The sequence below is a fragment of the Haliotis rubra genome, unplaced genomic scaffold (genome assembly GCF_003918875.1).
Source record: "Haliotis rubra isolate DU_JTF1 unplaced genomic scaffold, ASM391887v1 Scf34, whole genome shotgun sequence".
Lineage (NCBI taxonomy): Eukaryota > Metazoa > Mollusca > Gastropoda > Lepetellida > Haliotidae > Haliotis > Haliotis rubra.
The window spans coordinates 3,516,494-3,544,317 of NW_025767013.1; the positions used below are offsets into that span (position 1 = coordinate 3,516,494).

Here is a 27,824-nt window from a genome sequence, read left to right on the forward strand (position 1 = left end):
CATACATCAATCAAAGTTTTTAAAGAATGAATTTGGTAAGACCGACCACAAATCTTGCATATGTAATAGTTAAAAGAGTAAAAAAAAACAAAGTTTATTTGTTCTTTAAGGTAAAACGTTTAGCGTTAACCGGGAGCAGTATCGCTACACACGTGACAGGCGTTCCAGGAAGTTTAAAAGTCGATGAACAATTACAATGTGCAATTTTGGTATGTATATTATGGTTATGTAAATGGTTATTAAATGGTGAATGGGCATATATAACACAATTCCTTCAATCGAAGCACATTCCCTAATACACAATACATACGGATGGCCTTATATGCATATGATGACACTTGTGTCTCGCTCTGAGAGTGGCGTCTTGAACTCTTGGTAGAAAGAGCCCATACTGTACCTCCAAAGAAGTGGAATGTAGACACCAACACCTAAACCTGATAAAATGTCTGACATAATGTGGGACTGTTGACTGTTGGAAAGTCCATCCTGTTCATACTCAGGTTCATGCATTCAGCGAGGTTCAAATATGAAAGCATTTGTGAACGCTGGATATATATTTGAACATACACGCACGTTCGGTTTAACATTCTGCAATCCATTTTTAGTATTAGTATATTATCAACGTGGGTGTTAAGTACTTGATCACTGCCAATTCCTCGAGTGTGTCCATTCTTGAAAGACCAAAGTCTCCTGTTTATTTCAACGCCCTGATTCAAGTTTTTCGGATATGACTCTTCGACATTTTCATCACGTATACACTAGAAGATTTCACAATCAACTAATTCCTGCTATTATGGTCGTCTTCACTGACAATATATTCAATCAATTGCAATATTTTATTCGGTTAGAAATGTACATATATGGTGGTGGCACTTATTTTTAACTTTGTTTCACAAATAATTTATTCTCTGATACTCATGATAAATAGGTAGAGTGGTTTCATATGTCCAATTCCTATTTTGCAAAAGTTTTGCAGTTATATGTTTGGTTACAGTAGTGATACATGTCATTTGAAGAAATTTAATTCTAATTGCATCATAGGTTGCGCATCCACGAAAAATGATATTCGTCTCTTATACCTCGATCACGTAAAGGGCTGGTTCTCATGCATTTGCCATATTTTGGTCACCTACCTTCATTATTTCTCAACGGGAAATGTCTGAAATAGCTTCGAAGCAATAATTCACTTTTCTGCATTTAAGAACATCTATCTTCTCTAAAGATTGTCTTGAAAGTCTTCAAAAATCCATTTTTTAATCAAACATGTTTCAATAATAATCCCTCAAAATACCTCATAAACATTGGTTGCGCCGGTTTTGACAACCAAATTACGCTGGAAGTTTGTCTACCCAGATGTGCAAGTTTCGTTTTAATACTCTGTAATCCATCTTTAGTATTACCCGGTAGCCCGGCCTTTCTTTGCCCGGGTTTTAGGCAGTCAAGATGATGGCGGAGTACGTTTCAGGCGCGTTGTTTTGAAAGAAGGATAACGCTGTCAAGTAAACATGTCTGGTAATTATTTTTAGTTGATATACCCGTATGTACACCAGCGTGATGATTGCACGTCGGCGCCGATATCGATGAGTGACACTTTACAGTGTTGCACAAATTCTTAACAATAACAGCCACATTAAAACACGATACAACCAGACACCACATAACAGTATATATTGTCTCCGATACATCAGTTTGTCCAGAGACAATATACCGGTATATGGTCTCTGGTTTGGCAGAAATGTACATAAAACGTTTACATCCTTTGACCGGTTATTCCTATTAGACAGTAGTTATGGTGTAATTACATGAGTAATAAGCAGAGACCATATATAATACTATTAATTGAAGTCATTATTATGATACAAGTGGAACTAACTGGTGACAGTGTATGTAGAAGTCTATGCCACCCCCAATTCTGGTCCATTGACAATAAATGTCGATTTTTTATATACTCATGAAACAAATTTGATTACTGTTGTTGAGTTTTATGTTTCAATAAGCACCTGTGACAGATATTAATCAGCTTACTGTTGCTGAAGGTGTGACAGATATTAATCAGCTTACTGTTGCTGAAGGTGTTGCTGTTGGCACGGGTACTACAGATATGTATCCTAGGTATGTTTATGTGTACAAATAGGTACTAGTACCCAAGCTGAAGTCGAATACAGAAACGTAGCTTAGGACAAGTTCATTCCATATTTTATCATTTTCTCGACCTGTCATGCTTTTGTATGAGGTGCTTTTATTATCTGTACAGAAACTAGAGCTGTTACAATTCAGTGATTCAGTGAATCATTCTGTATCCCTTCATGAATTCAATTCGTTATTCGAGATCATTAAAATTGAATGTTCATGAATTTTGTAAAAAGGTTTGTTTTTACTTGAAATTAAGTTTTGTTATTTAAAATGTCACTGGTCATTGTCATGATAAATGAACGCTGAAGGGGTCATTGTCAGCACAGGTACTATAGATGCATATACCCCAGGTACATTTCGCATACAGAAATGTAACCTGAACAAAGTCAAACTACAGAAACATACCCGGTACCCTACATGGCAGACGAGTTCATATTCTGCAACCAAATATTTGTTAGGGGAGCATTTTTAAATATTGTGTTTCTCATCGCCCGACCGACCCTTCCAACACTGTGGACTCGAACCTAAAACGTACCGCCGTAAAATAACCGTAAAATGTTTATCTATCTAAATGTTTTAATCAGTCACTGCCACAAGTCCAAAGAATGCGAGAACTTGTAATAAGAATTACAATAAATGAGAATCAAGAACATTATTAGGATAATTTTGTCTTTATTAATTTTTTTGTTTTGTATTTTGTTTGTTTGTTTTGTTTTCCCGACCGACCGACCCATGTTCAGAATTTGGTGGCTACGTGAAAAACATTAAATAAAATTATGCCCTTACTGTGTATGGTCGTTACTTATATTATATTACACAATCAAATGCATCTAATACAACAGTATGACAGTTCCGACAGGGGTGGAAATAACCCATTGCCCGACGTCCAAGTCCAGTCGGGCAAGCAAATTTGTATATCACACTGTACCAATGTCCAGTGGACTTTCCAATGTTAATTATGTTGTTTATCTAAAAGAATCAACAAGAAAATCGGCCGGTATAGAGGAAAAATTATCAGGGTAAGTGATTTTATATGTGCCACTGTACTGGTGTACACAAGCAATTCTAAAGTTCCACCCCTGTCCGATCAAGAAAACGACACAATGCGGAATGGAATCGTCCTAGGCACATTTCTGCATACAGAAACATACATGGGGTACACATCTGTATTATCTACACAGACCCCTTCAGCTAAATTAACTCTGTCAAACAATGTATTTTGTTATTGTTTCACTGAACATGCGGAATAATACATCAACTGTTGATTTGTTATTGTATTCATTAGCCAATATTCGTATTTGTTACTGATATTCATGATACATATCATATTTGACTCTTAGTGAATTCATTGCAGCCCTTATTAGAAATGTAGTTGGGGTACATGTTGAAATCTTCCTTGGGGGTTAACATCATGCATGGTGTTCCGGCTACATTTAAAGTGGCCAGATAACACTATTTTGACTTGCATGACATTTTTCATAATGGACTTGGTATGGAGGGAATTTTTATATTGGTTTTAAGATTTAAGTGACTGACTGAAAATGCTAATATTCCAGCAGGGTGTGGTTGGTGATTTGATCAATATTAGCTTTACATTGTCTGCGTAACAAATAGTGGGGTCAACATTGATAGTTTCTTGAACAACGCCAATATTTTCATATCAAATTTAAAGACACAAATTAGCTGTGTACAATTACATTTCTTCATCGGTCCGTGATTAGTAGTTGTTTTTAATATTATTGACACAATGCCATTATTTCATCCTCATTCACTTTGTAATGGTGGATAACTGCTTCAGATTCTAATCTCCTAAAGTGTTATTAAACATATCTTGTTAAATTCGAATCTCTTACTCCAATAAATAATATTCTGTGGGAAGATCTGACAACATCACAATCAAACCTTGCTTATTCATATATTCAGAATTTTTAAGTTGATCATATGTGTATATTTTAAATCTGTGAAGATAACTCATTTCAAAGTGTGAAGAAATAGGCCTGAGGCCCTGTTGACCACATCTATAAAGAATAACGTGTGTTTATAGGAATGTACTTTAACAGCAATTGTAACAGTGCTAATTTGCTAATATTCAAATTTTGTTGCAGTCAATGTGCTCAGGCTAAATGCTTCTGAAAAGAAATGTTTCCAAATAAAACTACATTCACGTGATTCAGTTGATAAAAAATAATTGTAATGTTAGCATTTCAGTCTTGTTTTATTCAGTTCCAGTTTTGGACAGTGTGTGAAATAATTTCCAAAGTGTCTGGCTAGCTATGCCTAAAAGTTACTAGCCCACAAAATAATTCAATAGCCCGAAATATAAAAATTTAAATTTAAATTATCAGGCCATAATCTTGCATGATTTAAAAGTGTATTATAACTTAATAAGTCGGAGTGAGTGATACATTTAAAAAATGAACCCATGAAAAATCACTAGCCAGTCGGGCCGGTGACTGTGGAGATTTACTGGCCCGACTGGATTTTTACTAGCCACGGGCTAGCGGGCCAGTGGCTATTTCGCACACTGGTTGTGGAGCATATGAAGCATTGGGTACAGGTTCAGAATTAAAGCCCTCAATAGCAAGTAGTCAGTTGGGATTACCATCATTGGAATTTTACATGTCCTGAGCACAATTAGGTTGTGTCATTACAGCAGAATAGAGTGAAATTCATGGCTGCTGTTTACTAACTAAAATATTAAAGTAATTGAATCCTTGTCAGGTACCTAATTTAAAAAGAGACTAAAAAAAAAATGTCTAACCCCACCATGCAATTGTACTACACATAGGGCAGTGGGGTAGCCTAATGGTTAAAGCGTCTGCTCGTCACGCGGTGGGGTAGCCTAGTGGTTAATACGTTTGCTCGTCACACTGAAGACCTGGGTTCCGATTTTCCACATGGGTACAATGTGTGAAGCCCATTTCTGGAGTACCACGCTGTGATATTGCTGAAATATTGCTGAAAGCATCGTAAAACCATACTCACTTACTCGCTCACTTATACTACACTGAACATGATAAATGTGAGATTCCAACCTGATACTCAAAACCAAATGGCCCTAACACTACAACACTGCCCAGTATTTGAAAGTGTGTTTACTTTGGAGATTCAGCTTATAAGCTCATTGTCATAAATGTTTAATGTTGTAAAACAATATGTTTTCAGGTGCCCTTTTCGACCTGGATAGGCTAGAGGCCAATGCAAGGGAGACTGAGAGAAGTCAGAAAAAGGTTGAATTGGCAGACAGGAAATCACGCCATCTACAACAGAAGCTACTCACTTTACAAGCTCGGCGGAATGAACTCCGCACACAGTTGCCCCAGGTTACGTCTCAGGTGAAGAATGTGGTGTGGCATAGCAATGTCAAACTAATTATATCTTCATTTATTGAATCCAAAACCTGATCCATGTTAAAATGCGGATAACATTTTCATCATCAGTACAGGGTTTTACGTGACACGCAAATGTACGTCCAGTGCACACAAATGTAGAGAATGGACGTAGAAAAATAACTCACTGCGTCCAGAGGGATGCACTACATTACTCATTGTACCCACGACACATCTATGATTTTGCTAAGCGTTTGGTTCTTTCTTTCAAAGTGGTTACTTGCATCATTTCACCCATAAGTCCATAGGGCTGTGCAATATAACCGGTTTACCGGTATTTACCGGTTCAGACATTTAAACGATACCTATTGCGATACGATGATCAAAAACCGGTATTTTGACATACATTCGGAAAACTTCATAACACTGGGAAACTTCGGATATTTCCGTTTTTTTAATTGTTCTTTTCCCTGTTCCATTAGTGCCAAATGTTACTTACATTTTTATTTTGTTATGATGAAAAGGTTTTATTAAAGGTTAATCAATCATAGTGATTTTGTTGTGTTTTTGCTTTATAATCAAGCATTAACTCGATTATAAATAGTTTTTGTTAAAAAATAATTCTTGCAATATATTGCAATACATATCGCAATATATGCTTCCGCATCGCAATATATCGCAATATGAAAATTCTCTGCAATACCCACCCCTATAAGTCCACATGATCATTGATTCATTCCAGGCTCTGAAGAAATTATCAAAACATACGGTTCTCTAAGCCGTAACTTCACAGGACCCTCATATTTCCTGCAAGCACCCTTAAAACTAATAATTACAGGTCGCCAGGACCCCCATGTTTGTGAGTCGAGGTAAAACCCTGTCAGTGTTGAATAAAATTGTAACATTTACAATACAAACACTGACTATTCAGTTGTTGCCTCAAGTTATCCAGATGTCTTGATGTGGTGTACACACAAGTTATTGTTACTGTTACAGTTGTTCAAAGGCAAAAGTCAAAGATCTTTATTATGCATGAAGGCCACCGGCCCATATACATATAACATATATACAATCAAAATATATTGGAAACATGATGTAAAACCATTAAGAGTTTAACAAAGTCTGTCTCTTTTTATAAGCAGTATATATGAATTTGCATAAATTTAATAATGCTTCATTTGAAGCAGAAGTTAACAGGCTTTTGAATATAAATATATTTGGAATGCGGTTGTAAACATGTAGAAAATAGGATAATCTTTCTTCAGAATAATATTTGCATACTAAAAGAAAATGGAATTCATCCTCTATACCGAATTTACGAACAGGACATGTGCGTAGAGATACACCAATATTTAACCATCTTCCTTCGTTTATATTTAATCATAATAGGCCTGCTCAGAACTTTATAAGAATATTACGATATTTGTTTTCATGTATAACACTTAAATATTTTTCAGGTTCTAGTAAACTTTTACAATTTGTCCTTATCCTGACTCATGATCTTTTGCTTATCTCTCTCCTCTATGCGAATGGTAGTGGAACACTTGAATCCTTTGTAGTTCCCTAAAGCGGATGTAAAAGTACACTCACCCACGAGTTACCTCCGTTTTCCTGCGCAAACATTCATGTGACCTGCCTTACTTGTCACTCTCTCCCTTTTCGCCCAAGCAGATGGTTGGGCGAGCACTGGAGTCCTGTATACGGCATATATCCTTTATATCTAGATCCTATTTATTGAAATTACGCTGTGTATGGTATTTGGCTATAACTAACGTGTATTATATGTAAATTTTTTGAAGAAATTATTTGTATTTTGTGACATATTTTCATCGTAATGTAACTTGTTTACATTTCATGAAATCTTGCAGTGTTTGCAGGTACCGGCTATCAGTGGCTGATCCTCACCCCAAATGCCCTTCATGCATTAAGCCATGTTCTTCCACCTTGTGTTGTACATATTGCATTGGTTTATCAAATTTCCAATATAATCAATATTTGTCGTACATCTATAGACGTGCCATGGATCGGGTGAGGAAGTCATCACAAGTCACGGTTGATAAACCTGAAGTTCAAGCCGGTAACCATATGTTGTTTGCTACAGCAGAAATACATAATTCTAGTGCTATGTCGAGTACGTTGCAGGGGCAGTCGTCTGCTGTTGTTCGTGATTTAACTGCCGAGACATCCTCATCGCAGTCTAAGAAGAAGATGTCTTTATCGACCTCGACGCAGAAGAAGTCTTCTGCATCCAGACCTTCAGTGAAGTCGTTCCGGTAAAACATCTCATCAGAGATCGTTTAATGAAGACATTGTGCCGCCTGCCGAAGCAGACGTTTTTGCTGACCCGACGATACTTTTACCTGAAGTACCTCTCAGATCGGCAAGAAGAACGACGCAGTCGACCTCCGAGACGACTATATCGTCTCCTGCAAGTACAGCAGCTGTTCAACTGTCCGATGACTAGCCTGCAACAACGCAGACATCAGTCATCAGCGAGGTAGACGTAGACTACACCTCAGCATTCGCGAACACTTCGTCCACACCGCAGCAGTTCCAGCTTACAACGCAGAACTTCGACCCGGGCGACTTTATGAGGCAGTTTACAACGCAGATGATGGCCTTGATGGAGATTTGGTTCGCCGAAGAAGCAGCAGTTCAGCAGAACCCTACGATGGCAGTCAACATTCGCAAACCCTCAGACCTGCGCGAACCTGAAGCAGCTACACCCCAGAGGTTTACTACTACAGATGAGGTTCGCAGAGATCTTCACACTCAGAAGACTCTATCATCATGGAAGATGCAGGTTCTTCGAACCTCCCAGTTGCGTCTGCGAACCCTCAATTTTCGAGAACGTTAAGAAGGTCCTCTGCGAGATCCAGTCAATCCTCATCTAGATCCCGCAACCCACGCAGACGTTCGGGGAACGTTCGCGAAAGGAAGGTTAGAGAAGGCAGGGTTCGCGAAGGCAAGGTTTGCGAAATGAAGTGTCGAGAAGAGGCAACGCAGACATCTACAGGGTTCACGAACCTAGGGTTTTGCGAACCCTCAGATCAACAAGCAGATACCAGTAATGCAGATATCTACAGGGTTCGCGAACCCTAGGGTTAACGAACCCTTAGATCAACAGGCAGGATGTTGACGTCGACTCTATTACCATACAGCTGAATAAAACAAAGCAATAATGAAAACGGATGGTTAAGTCAGAGTTGGAACCAAAACAAGATCTTCAATTTCTGGGAATAAGATTCATCACTACACAGAATTGTGGTCCCAGAAGATCGTTGGGTCAAGATACAAGCCATGATTCCTCAAGCAGTCATCTCTCCGTTAACACTACGAACATGGCAATGTCTACTCGGTCTGCTAACCTCAGCGCAGGACCTGTCTAGCACAGGAAGGTTACAACTAACGTCCATTGCAACGATTTCATGGTAAAACATCTGGACAGCATTGTCCCTATCTTTCTACCAGACAATCTCAAAAGGTACCTGCCTTGGTGGACTCACAGGTCGAATGTCTGCGGAGGGACCTATTTGCAAGAGCCGGTATTCGACGCACATCTCTACGTAGATGCATCACTACAGGGATGGGGTGCACATCTCAACAATCAAGTTGCATCAGGAAAGTGGTCCAAAACAGAACAAAAGCTTCACATTAATCTGCTAGACATGAAAGCTGTAATAAACGCCGTACAGCTATGGTCGAGTTCGCTGATCAACAGAATGTTGATGGTCCACACGAACAACTCTACAGTGGCATTCTCCATAAATCGGCAGGGATCAACAAGATCACCAAGCCTACTTCAGCTCACATTCCAGTTGTTCGACATTATGGAGGAGGCAAACATCTGGATAAAGGCGTGTCACATTCAGGGAGCCAAGAATGTGCTAGCAGACGCTCTGTCCCGACCACTGCACCCGTCACCTACGGAATGGATGCTCCATCCAGAGGCATTCCGGCTCATCATAGGGGGAAATAGGATCCCCATGCATAGACCTGTTTGCCACGAGGTTCAACAAACAACTACAGACGTTTGTCTCACCAGTACCAGATCCCCAAGCCTGGGCAACAGATGCACTGAGCATATCATGGGAAGGACTAAACGCTTACGCGTTTCCACCCCCGATCTTACTACCGAAGTTACTGTTGAAGATCAGACAAACGCAGGCGCTACAACTGACTTTGAACTAATAGGAGATCTCGGAAGTCTCAGCCCTCAAGCTACCAGAATGGCCGAACCTACTCAGACATCCGCACACCAAGCAACTCCACAGGAACACAACACTGTTCCAGCTACATGTGTGGACCGTATCAAAACCTGTTTGAAGAAAAGAGGATACTCCGCCAGAGCAGAGAAAGCAGTAACCCTAGCGTTACGCAGATCTACTCGCAATTTGTATGACGACAAATGGCTGAAATTTGAGAAATATGCAAGGCGGAAAGGCTTTACAGCTATGGAAGCAACTCATCCTCAGGTGGCGGAATACTTATGTCATCTCAGACATACAAGACATCTGAAAGGTTCAACATTATCCACGGATCTGGCCGCCATCAGTACAGTGGTCGCTATGAAGTCAGGCATCAAGTTGACGAAAGTACCAGAGTTACTTGCTCTGCTGTGATCTTTTAGACTGGAGGACCAGCAAAAGAAATTCAGAGCGCCAGCCTGGGATCTGAATGTAATTCTACGTCATCTCATGAGTGATGCCTACGAACCTCTAGAACAGACTACCTTCAAGCAACTCACACAGAAAACTCTGTTCCTACTTGCCCTAGCCACGGCAGCTCGAATGTCTGAGATACATGCTCTGGACTTTGGAGGAACTGGATTCGACATGGGGCACCATGCTGCAGTACATCTAGGACTTAGATGGGACTTTATTGCAAAGAATCAACTACCTGGTCAACCAGATAGACAGTTCCATATACCAGTGCTATCTACGATCCTCGGACCAGAGGATACTCAGGACTTATCCTTGTGTCCTATCAGAGCCTTGAAGATATATCTTCAAAAGACTAAAAGAGGAGGAGGAAATTCAAGAGCCTATTCATCCCCTTGTCTACAGAGACAACAGTGGAAGTATCAAGAATGACAATATCGTTCTGGATGAGAATCGTTATATTTAGAGCCTACAAAGCAGCAGGACTAGAACCTCCAAGAGCTTCCAACCCACACGAAGTCAGAGCACTGGCATCTACACTAGCTCTGCATGGAAATTGCTCTATATCATCAATTATGGAGGGCTGCTTTTGGAAGTCGGACACAGTGTTTGCCACCCCCTACCTCCAAGACATAGTCACCGAAGACGTCTCGGGCATTCACCAGTTTGGGCCTCTCGTTGTAGCACAACAACTAACGGTTCCACAAAGGCGCTGAGCTGAAAATCTCACCCTTTATCACGTTGACATGTTGATAACTTTTACTGAGGGAAAAGTATTAGTTTGAAAGTCCATGCGCACAGTCTAGACTAGACTCTTTTACGAGTAAAGATCTAACCTGAACGTTAAGGGATCGCAAGTCATTTATGATAAAGATCTTATCATAATCTATGGGTTGTTATCGATAACTAGTAACAAGAAGATACTAGTATATCTTAAAGCCACATAAATCAACATGATTCAACATGAATCAACATGATTCAACTTGTCTGAGAGTGAAGTAAGACAAGAAAGTGGTTATAACGGAAGTTGGAAGAACAGGATCTAGGAAATGCCGTTACGCAGTTCCCATGGGGGGAGATATAGGACGTATCTAAAGGACAGCTGATGAATCCAGGAAGTGGCCTGACCCACCACCAATCCGTCAAGTTTTATAAGCAAAAGATCATGAGTCAGGATAAGGAAAAATATGTAATTTTTTGAGTAAAATTAATATTTTATACTTATCCTGACTCATGAGGAGAAGCCCTCCCAACCTCCCTGCTGGAAACACTTCGGATTTCACAGAAAAATCAGGAGAGAGTGACAAGTAAGACAGGTCACATGATTGTTTGTGCGGGAAAAGGGAGGTAACTCGTGGGTGAGTGTACTTTTACATCCGCTTTAGGGAACTACAAAGGATTCAAGTGTTCCACTACCATTCGCATAGAAGAGGGAGATAAGCAAAAGATCATGAGTCAGGATAAGTATAAAATATTAATTTTATTCAAAAAATTACATTTCTCTTTACAAATTGTAGCGTGAACTGTTGTCGAGAGTACAATGCCAAGATTGGTAAAACATATTTACACATACATCTTTAAAACATCTAAGAAAATCAACCTCATTGCTACACTTTGTGCTAACCATACAAAGCCAAATCCATGTGAAAAACGTATATTACAAATATGAGAAGCATAATTATTTTGCCCAATGTTATCTAAATATGCTGACATGTCATATGATTTTTTGGGTATTCTACCAGAGTGCATTTCTGTAAGTTTTAACCAATATTTAATAACTCGACATAAGGCATTTATATACAAAGGATATTGTACACATTCACCATATATTATATTAATTTATAACATTAGGCGTTTGTAATTCTACATTTAGAAATCTCTTACATGCAAGCAAATGAACTTTTTCAATATTCTCATAGCGGCTAACCCCTCATACCTCTGCACCATAAAGTAAAATTGGTTGAATTTGTGAATCAAATATTTTAAAGAATACCCTAGGATCAATCACATCAATCTTTCTTAAGTTATATAATATTTGTAAGAATGCTCTTTTTCCTCTCAGTGCTAGATCGTCTGTACATTTATTCATTTTAAACGTGGATGAAAATATTATACCAAGATATCTATATGAATTCACAACGTCAATAACAGAGTCTTTATAATACCATTTTTCTTTTGCTGATAATCGCCCACCACTTCTAAAAACAACAATTTTGGGTTTATCGAGGTTGACTTCAAGTCCCCATTAATCAGAATATGATTCTAAAATATTCAGTTGTTTTTGTAGTCCCGAAGCAATGTCAGATATGAGAATGACATCATCTACAAAAAGTAAAAGCAATATCTCTAAAAAAATCAGGAAACAGCTGTACACCAAATTTACCACTTTCTACAATATCAGTACACAGTTCACCAATATAGAAGGAAAAAGAAGTGGACTTAAAATACACCCTTGTCTTAGACCGACTTGGCAATCAAAATAATCTGTGTGAACATTATCGTTGCATCTTACACATGCTTTAACGGATACATATATACTTTTTATTGCAGCTAACATTTTGCCATTTAATCCAGAGTTTTGAAGACAATACCAAAGTTTATATCGAAAGACGGAATCGAAAGCTTTCTTAAAATCTACGAAGGCAACATATAATTTCTTCTTTTTTCTTGATAAGTATTTCTGAATTATTGCATTTAAGGTGAAAACGTGATCAGTTGTAGAATACTCTTTTCTAAAACGGCTTGAAATTCAGGTATTTTATCTCTTATCGTAGCCCAAGTTGTAAGTCTGGTATGAAGAATCCGTGTATATATTTTGCTGAGTACACTTAAAAGGGAAATCCCTCTGTAATTATCGGGATTACCTCGTTCACCCTTTTTATGTATAGGAATTATAATTGCTTTAGTCCAGTTTTCAGGGAAAACACCTTTTTGAAACAATGTGTTAAAAGGTTTTCTAAGAAATGGTAAAATAATATGTGTCATTACCTGGAGATTTACCTCTTTTTGTTATTGCAGCCTCCTGACCTGGAAGCTGCCACTAAAGAGGGTAAGAAACTGATGACTGCCCTGAAGAAACTTCGGCAGCTGCAAGAGATCCAGAAGCTATACAGGCTGACAGGTGAGCCCAGGCATTGGTCCAGCAAAATATCCAACAAAATGTTCAGCACTATGCTTAGCAACTGCTTATTCCGGAAATATGCCCAACAACATATCCAATACTGTGCCTAGCAACATATCCAGTAATAATCCAGCAATATATCCAGCAATATGCCCTGCCAGATATCCATACTGAATATGCCCGTCAACATATCCAAGCTGAATATATACCCAACAACACATCCAGCAATATGCCCAGCCTGATATCCATGCTGAATATGCCCAGCAACATATCCAGCAATATGCCCAGCAACATATCCATGCTGAATATACCCAGCAACACATCCAGCAATATGCCCAGCAACATATCCATGCTGAATATACCCAGCAACACATCCAGCAATATGCCCGAGCAACATATCCATGCTGAATATACCCAGCAACACATCCAGCAATATGCCCGAGCAACATATCCATGCTGAATATACCCAGCAACACATCCAGCAATATGCCCAGCAACATATCCATGCTGAATATATACCCAACACATACAGCAATATACCCAGCAACACATCCAGCAATATGCCCGAGCAACATATCCATGCTGAATATACCCAGCAACATCCAGCAATATGCCCAGCAACATATCCATGCTGAATATATACCCAACACATACAGCAATATGCCCAGCAACACATCCAGCAATATACCCAGCAACATATTCATGCTGAATATGCCCAGCAACATATCCAAGCTAAATATATACCCAACACATCCAGTAATATGCCCAGCCTGATATCCATGTTGAATATGCCCAGCAACATATCCATGCTGAATATACCCAGCAACATATCCATGCTAAATATACCCAGTAATATGCCGAGCAACATATCCATGCTAAATATATCCAGCAATATGCCCAGCAACACATCCAGCAATATACCCAGCAACACATCCAAGCTGAATATACCCAGTAACACATCCAGCAATATGCCCAGCAACACATCCAAGCTGAATATACCCAGTAACACATCCAGCAATATGCCCAGCAACATATCCATGCTGAATATACCCAGCAACACATCCAGCAATATGCCCAGCAACATATCCATGCTGAATATACCCAGCAACACATCCAGCAATATGCCCAGCAACATATCCATGCTGAATATACCCAGCAACACATCCAGCAATATGCCCGAGCAACATATCCATGCTGAATATACCCAGCAACACATCCAGCAATATGCCCAGCAACATATCCATGCTGAATATGCCCAGCAACACATCCAGCAATATACCCAGCAACATCCAGCAATATGCCCAGCAACACATCCAGCAATATGCCCAGCAACATCCAGCAATATACCCAGCAACATCCAGCAATATGCCCAGCAACATCCAGCAATATGCCCAGCAACACATCCAGCAATATGCCCAGCAACACATCCAGCAATATACCCAGCAACATCCAGCAATATGCCCAGCAACACATCCAGCAATATGCCCAGCAACACATCCAGCAATATACCCAGCAACATCCAGCAATATACCCAGCAACATCCAGTAATATGCCCAGCAACACATCCAGCAATATACCCAGCAACATATTCATGCTGAATATTCCCAGCAACATATCTAAGCTGAATATACCCAGCAACATCCAGCAATATGCCCATCAACACATCCACCAATATGCCCAGCAACACATCCAGCAATATACCCAGCAACATATTCATGCTGAATATTCCCAGCAACATATCCAAGCTGAATATACCCAGCAACATCCAGCAATATGCCCATCAACACATCCAGTAATATGCCCAGCCTGATATCCATGTTGAATATTCCCAGCAACATATCCATGCTGAATATAGCCAGCAACATATCCATGCTAAATATACCCAGTAATATGCCGAGCAACATATCCAAGCTGAATATGCCCAGCAACACATCCAGCAATATGCCCATCAACACATCCAGTAATATGCCCAGCAACACATCCAGCAATATACCCAGCAACATATTCATGCTGAATATTCCCAGCAACATATCCAAGCTGAATATACCCAGCAACATCCAGCAATATGCCCATCAACACATCCAGCAATATGCCCAGCAACACATCCAGCAATATACCCAGCAACATATTCATGCTGAATATTCCCAGCAACATATCCAAGCTGAATATACCCAGCAACATCCAGCAATATGCCCATCAACACATCCAGTAATATGCCCAGCCTGATATCCATGTTGAATATTCCCAGCAACATATCCATGCTGAATATACCCAGCAACATATCCATGCTAAATATACCCAGTAATATGGCGAGCAACATATCCATGCTGAATATGCTCAGCAACACATCCAGCAATATGCCCAGCAACACGTCCACCAATATGCCCAGCAACACATCCAAGCTGAATATACCCAGTAACACATCCAGCAATATACCCAGCAACACATCCAAGCTGAATATACCCAGTAACACATCCAGCAATATGCCCAGCAACACATCCATGCTGAATATACCCAGTAACACATCCAGCAATATGCCCAGCAAGATATCCATGCTGAATATGCCCAGCAACATATCAATGTTGAATATACCCAGCAACACATCCAGCAATATGCCCAGCAACACATCCAAGCTGAATATACCCAGTTACACATCCAGCAATATGCCCAGCAACATATCCATGCTGAATATACCCAGCAACACATCCAGCAATATGCCCAGCAACACATCCAAGCTGAATATACCCAGTTACACATCCAGCAATATGCCCAGCAACATATCCATGCTGAATATTCCCAGCAACATATCAATGCTGAATATACCCAGCAACTCATCCAGCAATATAGCCATCAACACATCCAGTAATATGCCCAGCAACACATCCAGTAATATGCCCAGCCTGATATCCATGCTGAATATGCCCAGCAACATATCAATGCTGAATATACCCAGCAACATATCCATGCTAAATATACCCAGTAATATGCCGAGCAACATATCCATGCTGAATATGCCCAGCAACACATCCAAGCTGAATATACCCAGTAACACATCCAGCAATATGCCCAGCAACACATCCAAGCTGAATATACCCAGTAACACATCCAGCAATATGCCCAGCAACATATCCATGCTGAATATTCCCAGCAACATATCAATGTTGAATATGCCCAGCAACACATCCAGCAATATGCCCAGCAACATATCCATGTTGAATATGCCCAGCAACACATCCAGCAATATGCCCAGCAACATATCCATGCTGAATATTCCCAGCAACATATCAATGTTGAATATACCCAGCAACACATCCAAGCTGAATATACCCAGCAACACATCCAGCAATATGCCCATCAACACATCCATGCTGAATATTCCCAGCAACACATCCAGCAATATGCCCATCAACATATCCATGCTGAATATTCCCAGCAACATATCAATGTTGAATATACCCAGCAACACATCCAAGCTGAATATACCCAGCAACACATCCAGCAATATGCCCATCAACACATCCATGCTGAATATTCCCAGCAACACATCCAGCAATATGCCCAGCAACATATCCATGCTAAATATACCCAGCAACATATCCATGCTAAATATACCCAGCAACATATCCATGCTAAATATACCCAGCAACACATCCAAGCTGAATATACCCAGCAACACATCCAGCAATATGCCCATCAACACATCCATGCTGAATATTCCCAGCAACATATCCAGCATTATGCCCAGCAACATATCCAGCAATATGCCCCTTACCCTCAGCCCATCTGACAAAAATATATCTACTCCGTGTTGGAGAAAGCCTCATATTGGTTATTTACCTTTTTTCCATAACCTGTCATCATTGATATGGCGCTGACATGCCTGGAATCATAATCAGGGTGACTTTGGGATACATGCCCATCATCATTGCTTCCTGGTATACCAAAGGCATATAACTCTGCTCAGCAAATACTGTGGCAGTTTACAGTACTGTAAAGATTGGTTTCCTTATGAAAGTATTTCAACCCAATAGCATGAATAGTGCAGCAACAGTTATCATTTTCATGTCAACTAATAGGTTCGCAAAAATCAGTTTGATGATATAATCATATATTTTGGTTTGTGTTTCCCCATATCAGCTGCTCTTAACTGGCCAACACAGTGGTGTAGTGGATAGAGTCGAGGCTTGTTGGTTTAATTAACTGGCTGCAATGTTAAAATATGGTACTTGTTGTTACCCTGCCTATGTATTCATACTAAACTGCTGCATCATATCTCACTTGCCTAGCACTATAAATCAGAGTAAGCAGAGACTCAGCCAAGCATGCACATTGCTACATTAGTGAAATAAACTTGAACATGACGTTAAATCCCATCTCATTTCTGTCCATCCATATCGACCCGTGAAGATCCGGGTTAGAATTCATCTTCAGTAACCCATGCTTGTCGTAAGAGGTAACTAATAGGATCAGGTGGTCAGGCTCGCTGACTTGGTTGACACATGTCATCTTATCTCAATTGCATAGATTGATGCTCATGCTGTTGATCGCTGGATTGTCTGGTCCAGACTAGATAATTTACAGACCACCACCATATAGCTGGAATATTGCTGAGTGCGGTGTAAAACCAAACTCACTTACTCCCACTTTATCCATATCAAGCAGAATGTCCAAAAAATTATGCAATCACACCTTTTGGACCAACAACAAGTTATATTGGTCACATTATTCAGTGTGTTACAGTGTTGTGAATATTGGATCTACAGGTGTTTCAGTTGAGGAAAAGACTGAGAACAAGCTTGTGTTACGGTTCGACACCAGTTACAACCATGAATATGTTGATGAGCACTACATAGAGCTTACCCGCAGCAAGAAACAAGATGGCTACCAAGTGTCCCACCACACACTACCAGCTTTCATACCCATGTCCCAACTTGAGGTGCATCTGGAGACAGAGCTCAAGGTCTTCGTGGACAGAGTCAGGGAGTATCTGCAGGCTTTTGTCATCCGTCGTGGTCAAGTCAAGATGTTGGGGGTGAGTTTAGATGTCAATTTGTGTTGTGAAATATCATGCATTTTGTTTTCTTGAGTCATTACTCTTTTGAAAAATGAAGCATGTTTTTACATGAAAGGTAATGATAATATGTTGGTGGAGACACAGATACTGTCAAGGATAATATGTGAACCCTTCATGGTTATGGTGATTTCAAGCATATATAAGATAATTATGTTAGCGTATGTAAAGATTCTCTCATTATGGCAATAACTTGAAATATGTTTAAGGCATCGTACATATACCTGAAGTTCTTATTTATTTGGGGGATGAAATATTATGTTCAGTTTATCATTAACATATTGTAATAACAAAACCTTCATTTTGTTTTCAGTCTGAACTGGCTGAAATTCTCCGAAGTGAGATCGAGACCAGTTTCCCTGTGGACTATGTCAGCATTTCTCTACAGTCATCTGACGATGTACCTATCAAGATAACACTGTGCTACACTGACCTTCGGTCTGTACACCCAACTAAGGCAGAGGTCAACATCATAGAGACTCCAGGTAGGTTATTGTTATAGTGAGGGTTTGTTGAAATGACCTTGACCTCTTGACCATGCAGATCATGAAGATGTATGATCAGCCTTATAAGACTTCAAGTAGGTTTCTGGTATGTTGAGGGTTTGTCGATATGACCTTGACCTTTCATGATGATTAGCCTTCTTAGACACCAGGTAGGGCTTCTATCAAGGGTCGTTGAGACTTCCTACCTGCCCTAGTAGATAAAGCAAAGGCCAGCCAAGCAGAGACTGTAAGCTTTGGTTAGAGTATTGTTTAAGGTTTTGGTTGTATTGAATGGCAAATGTATGACTAACCTCCTGTTTGGCAAATGTATGACTAATCTCCTGTTTGCACAGAGATGAAAGCAGAGATGAGAACAGAAGACTGTGTTGTAGAACTGTGTTTAAGGTTTGGTTGTTGGTTGATTAATCTTGTTTGCACAGAGATACACAGTGTGAATTTGAACTTCAGTTATTCTACCCAGGTAATACTTAAGTTCTTGGTTCTAACATTAGAAACGCACCACACTAAAATGCATCTCCTGTTTGCACAGAGATGAAACAGAAGATGCTCAGATATCATGGGTACATTTCAGTCTGGCGGGGATATATATCGTATTATATGAGTGGTGTGTTTTTAATGTTGTTCAGTATATATATGACAATGTCCTGTTGAATAAGATGTTTGTCTGTCTCACTGAGGTCTCAGGGTAATTGTAAGTTCTATAATCCTCATACACTTTGAGACAAGAACAATGTTTTTTGTTTGTGCATCATGAATACGGCAATACTCGTGAGGATATCAGCAGAGCTAGTACTGTACCACTACACTCTCAAAAGCCATGATCTTAAACTGTAAATCTAAACTTACTGACTTAATTTCAAGAGGGTGGGAATGTTTCACTAACCTTTAACAATTGTATTACTTTTCTGTAGGGAAAACACAATAGCAGCACCCACCCCCATTACAAAATACTCTGTCGTAAAAAAAGCTTACATGTTATGATTATTATTATAATATTAACTTTTCCGTGGAGAACAAAACCTGGTTTAAACTTTCTTTGTTCAAAAATAATAAAATGTATCATTTTGATAAAGAAATATTGCAAGGAAAAAGTGTTTATTTTGTTTTTTTACTTTTATTTATATTGTAATTTTTTTACGTAGAAAGCTGTAAGCTTATGCAATCCAACATCTCCACACTTCTTGTCCTTGTAGACTGAGTGCATGAAATAAAGATGAATGGGGACATGGACAATGTCAATAATACACACTGTCTGAGTATGTTTCCACTGCTAGTAAGAAGCTGAGTGTTTCTTGTTTCCGTAGTTACTGAAGGAGATTTCTGATAATACAGACTGTGCTGGGGTCTTACGATGCCATAAACGATGTTTTCAGCTAGCTATAATGATGTACTATAAAACACTCCACATCAATATCTGTGGTGTGCATTCTGGGCTGGCAAGAGGTGTTGTAAATCATTCAACTACTTCATAGGTTTTATGGGCTCTAAGAAGTTTGTGTTAACCCTACACTCTCTGTCGTGATCAGCAGCTTCAATGAAAAAATCACTATCATAATTTGCTATTTTGTCAATCAGCGTCAAAGGGAAACATTGTTTATGGATGAATTTGTTTGGAGAATTTGGCTAAAGAATACAAACAATGGTGAAACTTGTTATGTAGTTATTATCTAACATGCTGGAACACAGGGAAAACACTGCAGTATGTATCATTTGAAATCATGTTACAGTATGCTGGTAATACGAGGAAGAATTACGTAGATATCAGTTTCACAACATGTATGACCTCTTGCCAGTAAACATGCACCACAAATACAGGACTTTTAATTCCAAAATCATGATCCTTTTGTATCTAATGTTTTAATTACAAAATTGATAGACATTCTAATTTTCTTTAAAGGTTGATCATAAACAATCACTAACCCATCATTGACATAGAGAATCTCACTCGAGTGCCTTTTGATATCAAATACATCCCCACGAATTGATAAAGTAACAAATATTCTAGGCTTGTCGAGAATATTTTTACTTTTAGTCAACGAGTGTTGAAGTATTTGATATCAGAAGACACAAGGGTGAGATTCTATTTATCATAAAAAATCACTCTTCATTAGTTTTCAATGAAAAATGTACATCTCTGAACACAGTACTGCCATTAGGCTTGCAGTGCAGCGATGTCGTAGCATTGTGACGTCATCAGGTTCATGGCGTCACAGCATTGTCTTTGCATTGTGCAAAATCTACTATCAAAATGATATCTCCCCGGAGATATCGTCTGATCTCACACAAGCAATTCTGCTGTGGAACACAGTTTTGGATGATAAATTTCGTTTCATTATTCTTCTCAGCTTGCGACCACATACACAAGACTACCTGCAAACACTGGTTCCCATGTTCAGCTACAAACATGAGATATGCCCAGCAGCCTCACAGCAGACAGGCACTGTGGGAATAGTTTAGCAGACAACAGTTTCCAGACAATTTGAAAAGATAGATCTCAATACTATCTGATCTCAAGATACACTGCCAAGTCAATCATTTAGGTGCAGGTCACTTGACTAGCCTGCGGTTTAGTACACATTGATTTTTCTGAACAGTAGCTTGGGGAATATTCTTTGGTATTCAAGAGGATGGATATTTTCAGGCCTGCAGCTTAACAGGAACAATTTACTTGCCTTATTAGTGACAACAGTTGGGACACCCCAAAAGACCGAAATTATACTAGTATGCAGGATAACTATATTATATATGATATAACAAATATATATTCATTCACCAATGCACAGATCCGTCACGATACATTCAAGTTTGATACAGCTATCGTTTCGTCGACTGGTGTATCAATACAAAACGATACACGGCTTGTTTTCAAAGCAGTATTATCTTAAACATATTAAAGTACTTATTTGGAGAAAAATATGCAAGTATGATAGAGTTACTTGTTTGTTTATTACAATAGTGTTATTGTTATACACTAATACCTTGAAATACATCATTTTGAATCTTAATACTGTGTCATTCTTTAAGGTGTATGTATCGTGATACATATCATATCGCAGGTAAAATATCGCGATACGTATCGTATCATGACATAGTGTACCGTCCCAGCCCTGGTATGATGTTGAGACGAATTTGATTCCTATTTTACGGTGAAGTGTCCATTCCTTTTAAATCGTGATGATAACACAGAGTGTATGGAGCCATGACTCTCATAGGGTTAATATCTGTAGACAGCTCACAGTCAATCAGGACATATGCATCTTTAGTAGTACAAGCGAGATTCAACAGTGACACACTGTTCATTCCACAGATGGAACTTTTACAGGAGAAATTGTTCCTTGCTCTGTGTTTTCACTTGTGCCACTGGGTGTATGGGATATCATAAACAGATAAAGTATTAATACAGCCTTTCCAAGGACTGTTAAATGGCCAAGGAGACTCTCAGTGACTTTTATGATTTTTTCTAAACTTCCATAACAGGAGTGTCCTACAAGCGGTGAACAGTTGATCAGGCAGGACAGCTGTGACATTTAGACTCTAGGTGTGTGATAATTCTTCGGTGTCAAGTGCTTTCAGGCGTGTTGGAATAGCTTTTAGTCCGATTTAGTGAGATCTGGCCTTGATGATGGTTCTTCTGGAGATTTTGGAGGACCCCGGATCAAGAGGGAATAAAGGACATGCAGTTCGATTTGGCCTGAATGACCCAGTGGCGTTGAACGTTGACAGTATGGAATACAGTGCAGGGGTGGTTGGCTATCTCTTTCTTGTGCCATGTATCTGTATTTTTGGTATAATTGGTAACATTGTGAACATTCTGATCCTTCACAAGGGACCATTCTCTGGAGCTGCTTATGTGTACCTGAAAGGCTTGGCATTCTTCGACATGCTGAGTCTCATTTTCATTTTGCCAATTTGCGTGATCCGTTGCCCTGTGTGCTCTATAGCAGAGCGCTCCTGGAGTGTTTATGAAGCATACATCTATATTCCCATTGGTGACATCTTCATCAAGGCAAGTGTTGTCACAACAGTCGTCTTCACCATTGAACGCTGTCTCATCATTTGCTTCAACAATCATTTCCATTTCGAAGTGAAAAAAGCCAAATCGGCCATAATAACAGTTTCTCTCATTGGGTTTCTTTGTGCAGTGGAAAATATTCCCACCTTCTGGATGTATCATATCAACATTAACGGATCCATCGTCCAGACTGATTTCGCTAGCTCGACATTTTTTGCTTTTTATGGCTGGCTTGATGCTGTACTCTTCCAATTTATTCCAATGATTGTGTTGTTCATATTCAATATCATTCTGATCATCTACCTCAGAAAACATCGTCACGTTCAGCAGCACCTTCAAACCCCTACCCAGATAGCTCAGCAAAAATTCAACCTTGAACAGACACGTATGATCTTCTTGCTTATAGGTATAATTGTGTTGTTTTTGATAACCATGGTACCAAGTTCCGTGATGCAGCTGATTGGCTACAGTATCCAGTTTGGTTCGGATGTTTACACCAAGTTTCAAGTCACAACAACTGTTCTCATAGCCTTAAACTTCTCATGTAATTTCCTTTTATATTGTGCCATCAACAAAAGATTTTGGATGACCTTCAAGAGAATTTGCTGTTGTTGCTGCCAGAATCGTGTTCACCCAGTAATGGATGCCATTGTTGCCGAGCAGGCTGTTGTGACCAGAATGAGATTTTCCCATGCCAGGAACCAGACAGAGTTTACGCAGGGCTCCAGTGCTTTAACTACAGGGATGACTCTCACAACAGAGTCTTCCAGATTCAGGCTGAATCCAGAACTGGTAGAAGAATGTGATCAAGAATATAGTGATGCTTCCAGAGTGGGGCAACTGGAGAAGCCAGGTCCAGGGAATATGACTGCTTTATCAGATCCAGGAACTTCTACAGCTGGGGCAGAACAAACCTCTTCAGAACCTCTTGACTAATCATCAAAATGTTATTTTGGAATATACATTAAGAACCAATCAACATACTTTCTACAGTGGTTAGTGAAAAGTGTAGAAATTTTTTTTGTTCAGGATGTTTTGCAGATCAAATCTAAGATCACACCTCAAAGTCCGATAAACAATCTTGCCATATACTGACATCCATCAGCTTCAGCTTTTGAAGTGCCTTTCATCTGACTCAACAGTCATAATAATTCAACATAAACCTGGTGGTTGCTGCTTGATGTAACTTCAATTCAAATAAGGCACATATGGCTTCTCAGGGATAGACAGTTGAATGTGAATGCTGATATGACCAGTTAATGCCTAGTACAGTGCATTGAAGGTAACACCAAGTATTGCCAAGGCTAGTTGAGGACAGTACAGAGGCTGCAATGTGGGGCTAAGGTGTGATCAACTCCAGGCACAGGTACTGGGGGTGATCACCAGATATGACTTGTCTCGGACAGTACATGTGATTGCATATGAAGTATGGTATTGAATATCAGGTATGGTAAATTTCTTGTGGTCACTACTTTGGGTGTAAGCAGCATGTATGACCAAGGCTTGTTTTAGCCAGTATCCCCAGGTTTGAAAACTCAGAGGAAACATTGATCAACATGTCCTTCCATCTGTCATCCATGCTTGTTGAATTTGGGGATTTTTATATTTTTGTTTTTATATATGTTTATCATTTCATCTATTATTTTTATCATAACAACGGGTTGGACTTACACTGAATAAAAGGGATGTGCTCAGAACTCTGAAACAGTTCAATATTTCCAGATGAAATTGTGGTATGTGTCAGTCTAGTGATGATCTGGTCCCTTTTGATGATTTGTGATACTGAGAACACTGAACAGCATTATTATTTCTTCACTGAACTGAAGGTATCCTATGGCAGTGAACCCAGAGTTGGTAAAAGTTGCCAAACTCCATCTTCGTGATATCTCATCTTCTGATGACTCTAGTTGCTAAATGTACTGTTACCAGTGTGATTTATTGTTTGAAACCAGGAATTTATGTGAGAGGTCCTTGTGATAAGGCTAATTGTAAACATAAAATGGCCAGGATTCACCTGAAGAAGATAACTTCAGGACATCAGGATCCGTTCCAACATGAGGACATGCCATCTAGCCACAAGAGGAGTCTAATAATGATAATAATGGCTGTTTATAAAGTGCCTGTTTCCATGCACTTGTGCATGCTCAAGGTGCTAACACATTATTAATCCGGATAACCCAAGCTGCCTGTGAGGCGCTATTAGGTTACCAGTCATATGACTTATCCCACCGGGTACCCATTCGCTGCTGGTTGAACAGAGGCAATTTATGAACAAACTCACGAACATCTAAGTACATCAAACATCTGTGCGTGTGCTTGAATGCCATAAAATATTTTACGATTTGGTATGGTACTGTCATTCTGGAACAAGTGTGTGAGTCATGTGTTCTGCTCCTACTGTGTTAATGGTTTCATGGACTGGACCCATTTGAGGTAGGCAATAACTTAATCATTATTACTGCCAGTTGGCAGATTTTAAGCCCTTGTCTTACAAAGGGCTCTGTTTGATTCCCAACATGAGTACAATGTGTGAAGCCCATTTGCCATGATATTGGCGGAAGAGTGCTGAAAGCAGCATAAAACGTCACTCACTCACTCACTCTCTCTTGCATTTTAACTGATGTCTGTAACAGTATTGCAACTATAAGAGGCACATGACATTGTATTCATAAGTCCATTGTGATATATTTCCACAGCAGTAAGTGACAATAAAAATCAATTCATGTAGTTGAAGTATTTTGAATTCAGTTTGATTCATCCGAATTTATGGTTTTAATATTTTATGACAAACATTTACTGACTTGTCAGTGTAATCTGTCGTTGACTGAACTGTGCAATGAAGCAATAAAACTGTCGTCAGAGGATTGAGTGTGAAGGTACTTGTAGTGACTCCCTCTCCAGCTCCACCTCAAGGTCCATGTGCTCAGATAAGGCATAGGCAAATCCAGAGGCACGGGTGCAGGGGTGTGTGCGCATACGCACACACACACACACGCACACCATCCTTAAAGTTTATTAAATGACCATTGAAACACTCGTGAAAACAAACTGTGTGGAACCAAAAAATCCCCACCCCTCCTTTCAGATCTGGGTACCCCTCCTTTGTCAAAAAGCTGTATCCGCCCCTGTACGGGTTCCAGCTAGAGGTTAATGCTACTCAAACTCAAACAAGTGGTTCATGTTTTATAGGATCCACCATATCCATGCCGTGGTCAAACCAGGATTAATCACCTCATTGAAATGACAGCAAGTTACTTCAAAAATAAGTCCAGGGTAATATGTACCAGTTTTGTGGTCTAGTTAAAGCTGGACCTGTTTGCAGTTGTTGTTTTGTTCTATGTAATCATTAAATGGACAAGACATGATACTGGACGAATTACTAAACTAGGAAATCATGAGAGGAACAGAAGCACAAGATGACATACCAACTGGACATTTAATGAATGACTGAAAGCAAGATACAAATGGTTCCATGACCTCGAATAATGATGCAGTACACCTAACAATTACTAATAATTAGGGATGTCAAGATACATAAGTTTCACAATTCGATACGTATCCTGATACCTATTTTTGCGGCATTATTGCGTAAATTTAGTTACATTTTGAACATTAATATTTCATATTTTATAATTGTCCATGATTTTATTCTCAGAGATTAAAAAGTTCTAATTTCCCATCTTTGTGCATGAAAAATAATCATTAATAACTCTCATAACATAAAAAAACATGATACAATTGCAAAATGTAAACGATACACAAACATATTTAAACCGATACTTCAAAACTAAATATCGATACAGTTCTGAATGTATCGATAATTGTATCGTCTTAGAAAAAGTATTGATGCATCGATGTATCCTGGCATCCCTACTAATAATAGAGCCCAATACACTGTTTTCCTTTGAAGTGCTTCACTTGGTCATATTCCATGAACTCCACATATATAGAACTAGGAATGATATTTCTGTTTTCTGAACTAAACATATATCCTTCTGGTGTGACAATGGTTAGGTAGCGCAGGGTTCCACTTTCTATAATCCTCACATTTGTGAAACCTTGAGTCTTCAGGATAACCAGTGTCCCATTGGCCCAGAGCTTTGTAACTCACACTTTAGTTCCCAGGATGAACTGAAAGTAGATTTCAATCCCAGATTCACCACACACAGGTTTAAATTGCTGATGTTATAACGACTAAAACCTGTACTACATTGGGCTTTCATCAAGTATCACACTGATACTAAATCTCTATTATTATCCTTCTCACCTCCTCACTCACTTTTAATGCTTAGTTTCATGTTATAACATTAAATGCACTCTCAAAACATAACAAAATACCATGGGAATTCAAGAAAATACAAACTTTATATATACAAAGTCACTTAGCATAGAATCAGGGGCAGCGGTTAAAGCGTTCGCTGCGCTGAAGATACTTCGATTCCCCATATAGGTACATTCTGTGAAGCCCATTTCCGGTCTCCTCTGTTGTGATATTACTGGAATATTGCTAAAAGCGGAGTAAAACCCAACTCACTCACTCACTCACTAGGACAGAATCCAGGATAAATCTCTGCATAACACACTTCTAATCCTGAGTAGTCAGAAAAGATATCATTTCATATTTACATGATCTTGGTTGCCAGATTCAACAGACATCCTTCCTGATGAGAGCATGCTGAGACAGTGGGAGGGGCTACTGAAGACCACGCCCCTCATTACAGCCCTCCAGCAAATCACTGGCATTGTCATGGAAACAACTGAAGTAGACCGAGAGTTAGAATGTACACAGTGACCAAAATATCATGCTGTCTGGAGATTCAAGGACAGTTCCTATTTGCCAGGGAAACCACAAACGTCAAGGACATACAGAAATCACATATTGGTGTGGAAGCCCATTTCTGGTGTCCCCTGCCGTGGTATTGCAGGAATATTGCTAAACGCTGCCTAAAACTAAACTCACTCACTCATATTTTAGGGGAAGTGTGGGGGGA

General features: G+C 39.4%; 1 protein-coding gene across 2 annotated transcripts; it reads left to right on the top strand.

The window, feature by feature from the left end:
* Nucleotides 1-1,400: 1,400 nt before the first annotated feature.
* Nucleotides 1,401-27,824, top strand: LOC124284621 (centromere protein O-like). 2 transcript variants are annotated; one of them, XM_046720728.1, is made up of 6 exons: nt 1,401-1,512; nt 5,299-5,468; nt 13,142-13,244; nt 18,008-18,276; nt 18,629-18,800; nt 23,532-23,786. In XM_046720728.1, exons 1-6 carry the CDS (start codon nt 1,506-1,508, stop codon nt 23,567-23,569), a joined length of 759 nt encoding a protein of 252 aa, XP_046576684.1. In that variant the 5' UTR covers nt 1,401-1,505; the 3' UTR covers nt 23,570-23,786. The 2 variants fall into 2 exon arrangements, with proteins under 2 accessions (XP_046576684.1, XP_046576683.1); XM_046720727.1 differs by lacking the exon at nt 23,532-23,786 and adding an exon at nt 27,477-27,824 and having other exon boundaries at nt 1,402-1,512.

Bases quoted from the DNA above. Each gene is read 5' to 3' on its own strand.
- LOC124284621 (XM_046720727.1), top strand. The intron at 5,469-13,141 runs GTGAAGAATGTG...TTGTTATTGCAG, and splicing joins TGCCCCAGGTTACGTCTCAG to CCTCCTGACCTGGAAGCTGC. The intron at 18,801-27,476 runs GTAGGTTATTGT...CTTGGTTGCCAG, and splicing joins CAACATCATAGAGACTCCAG to ATTCAACAGACATCCTTCCT.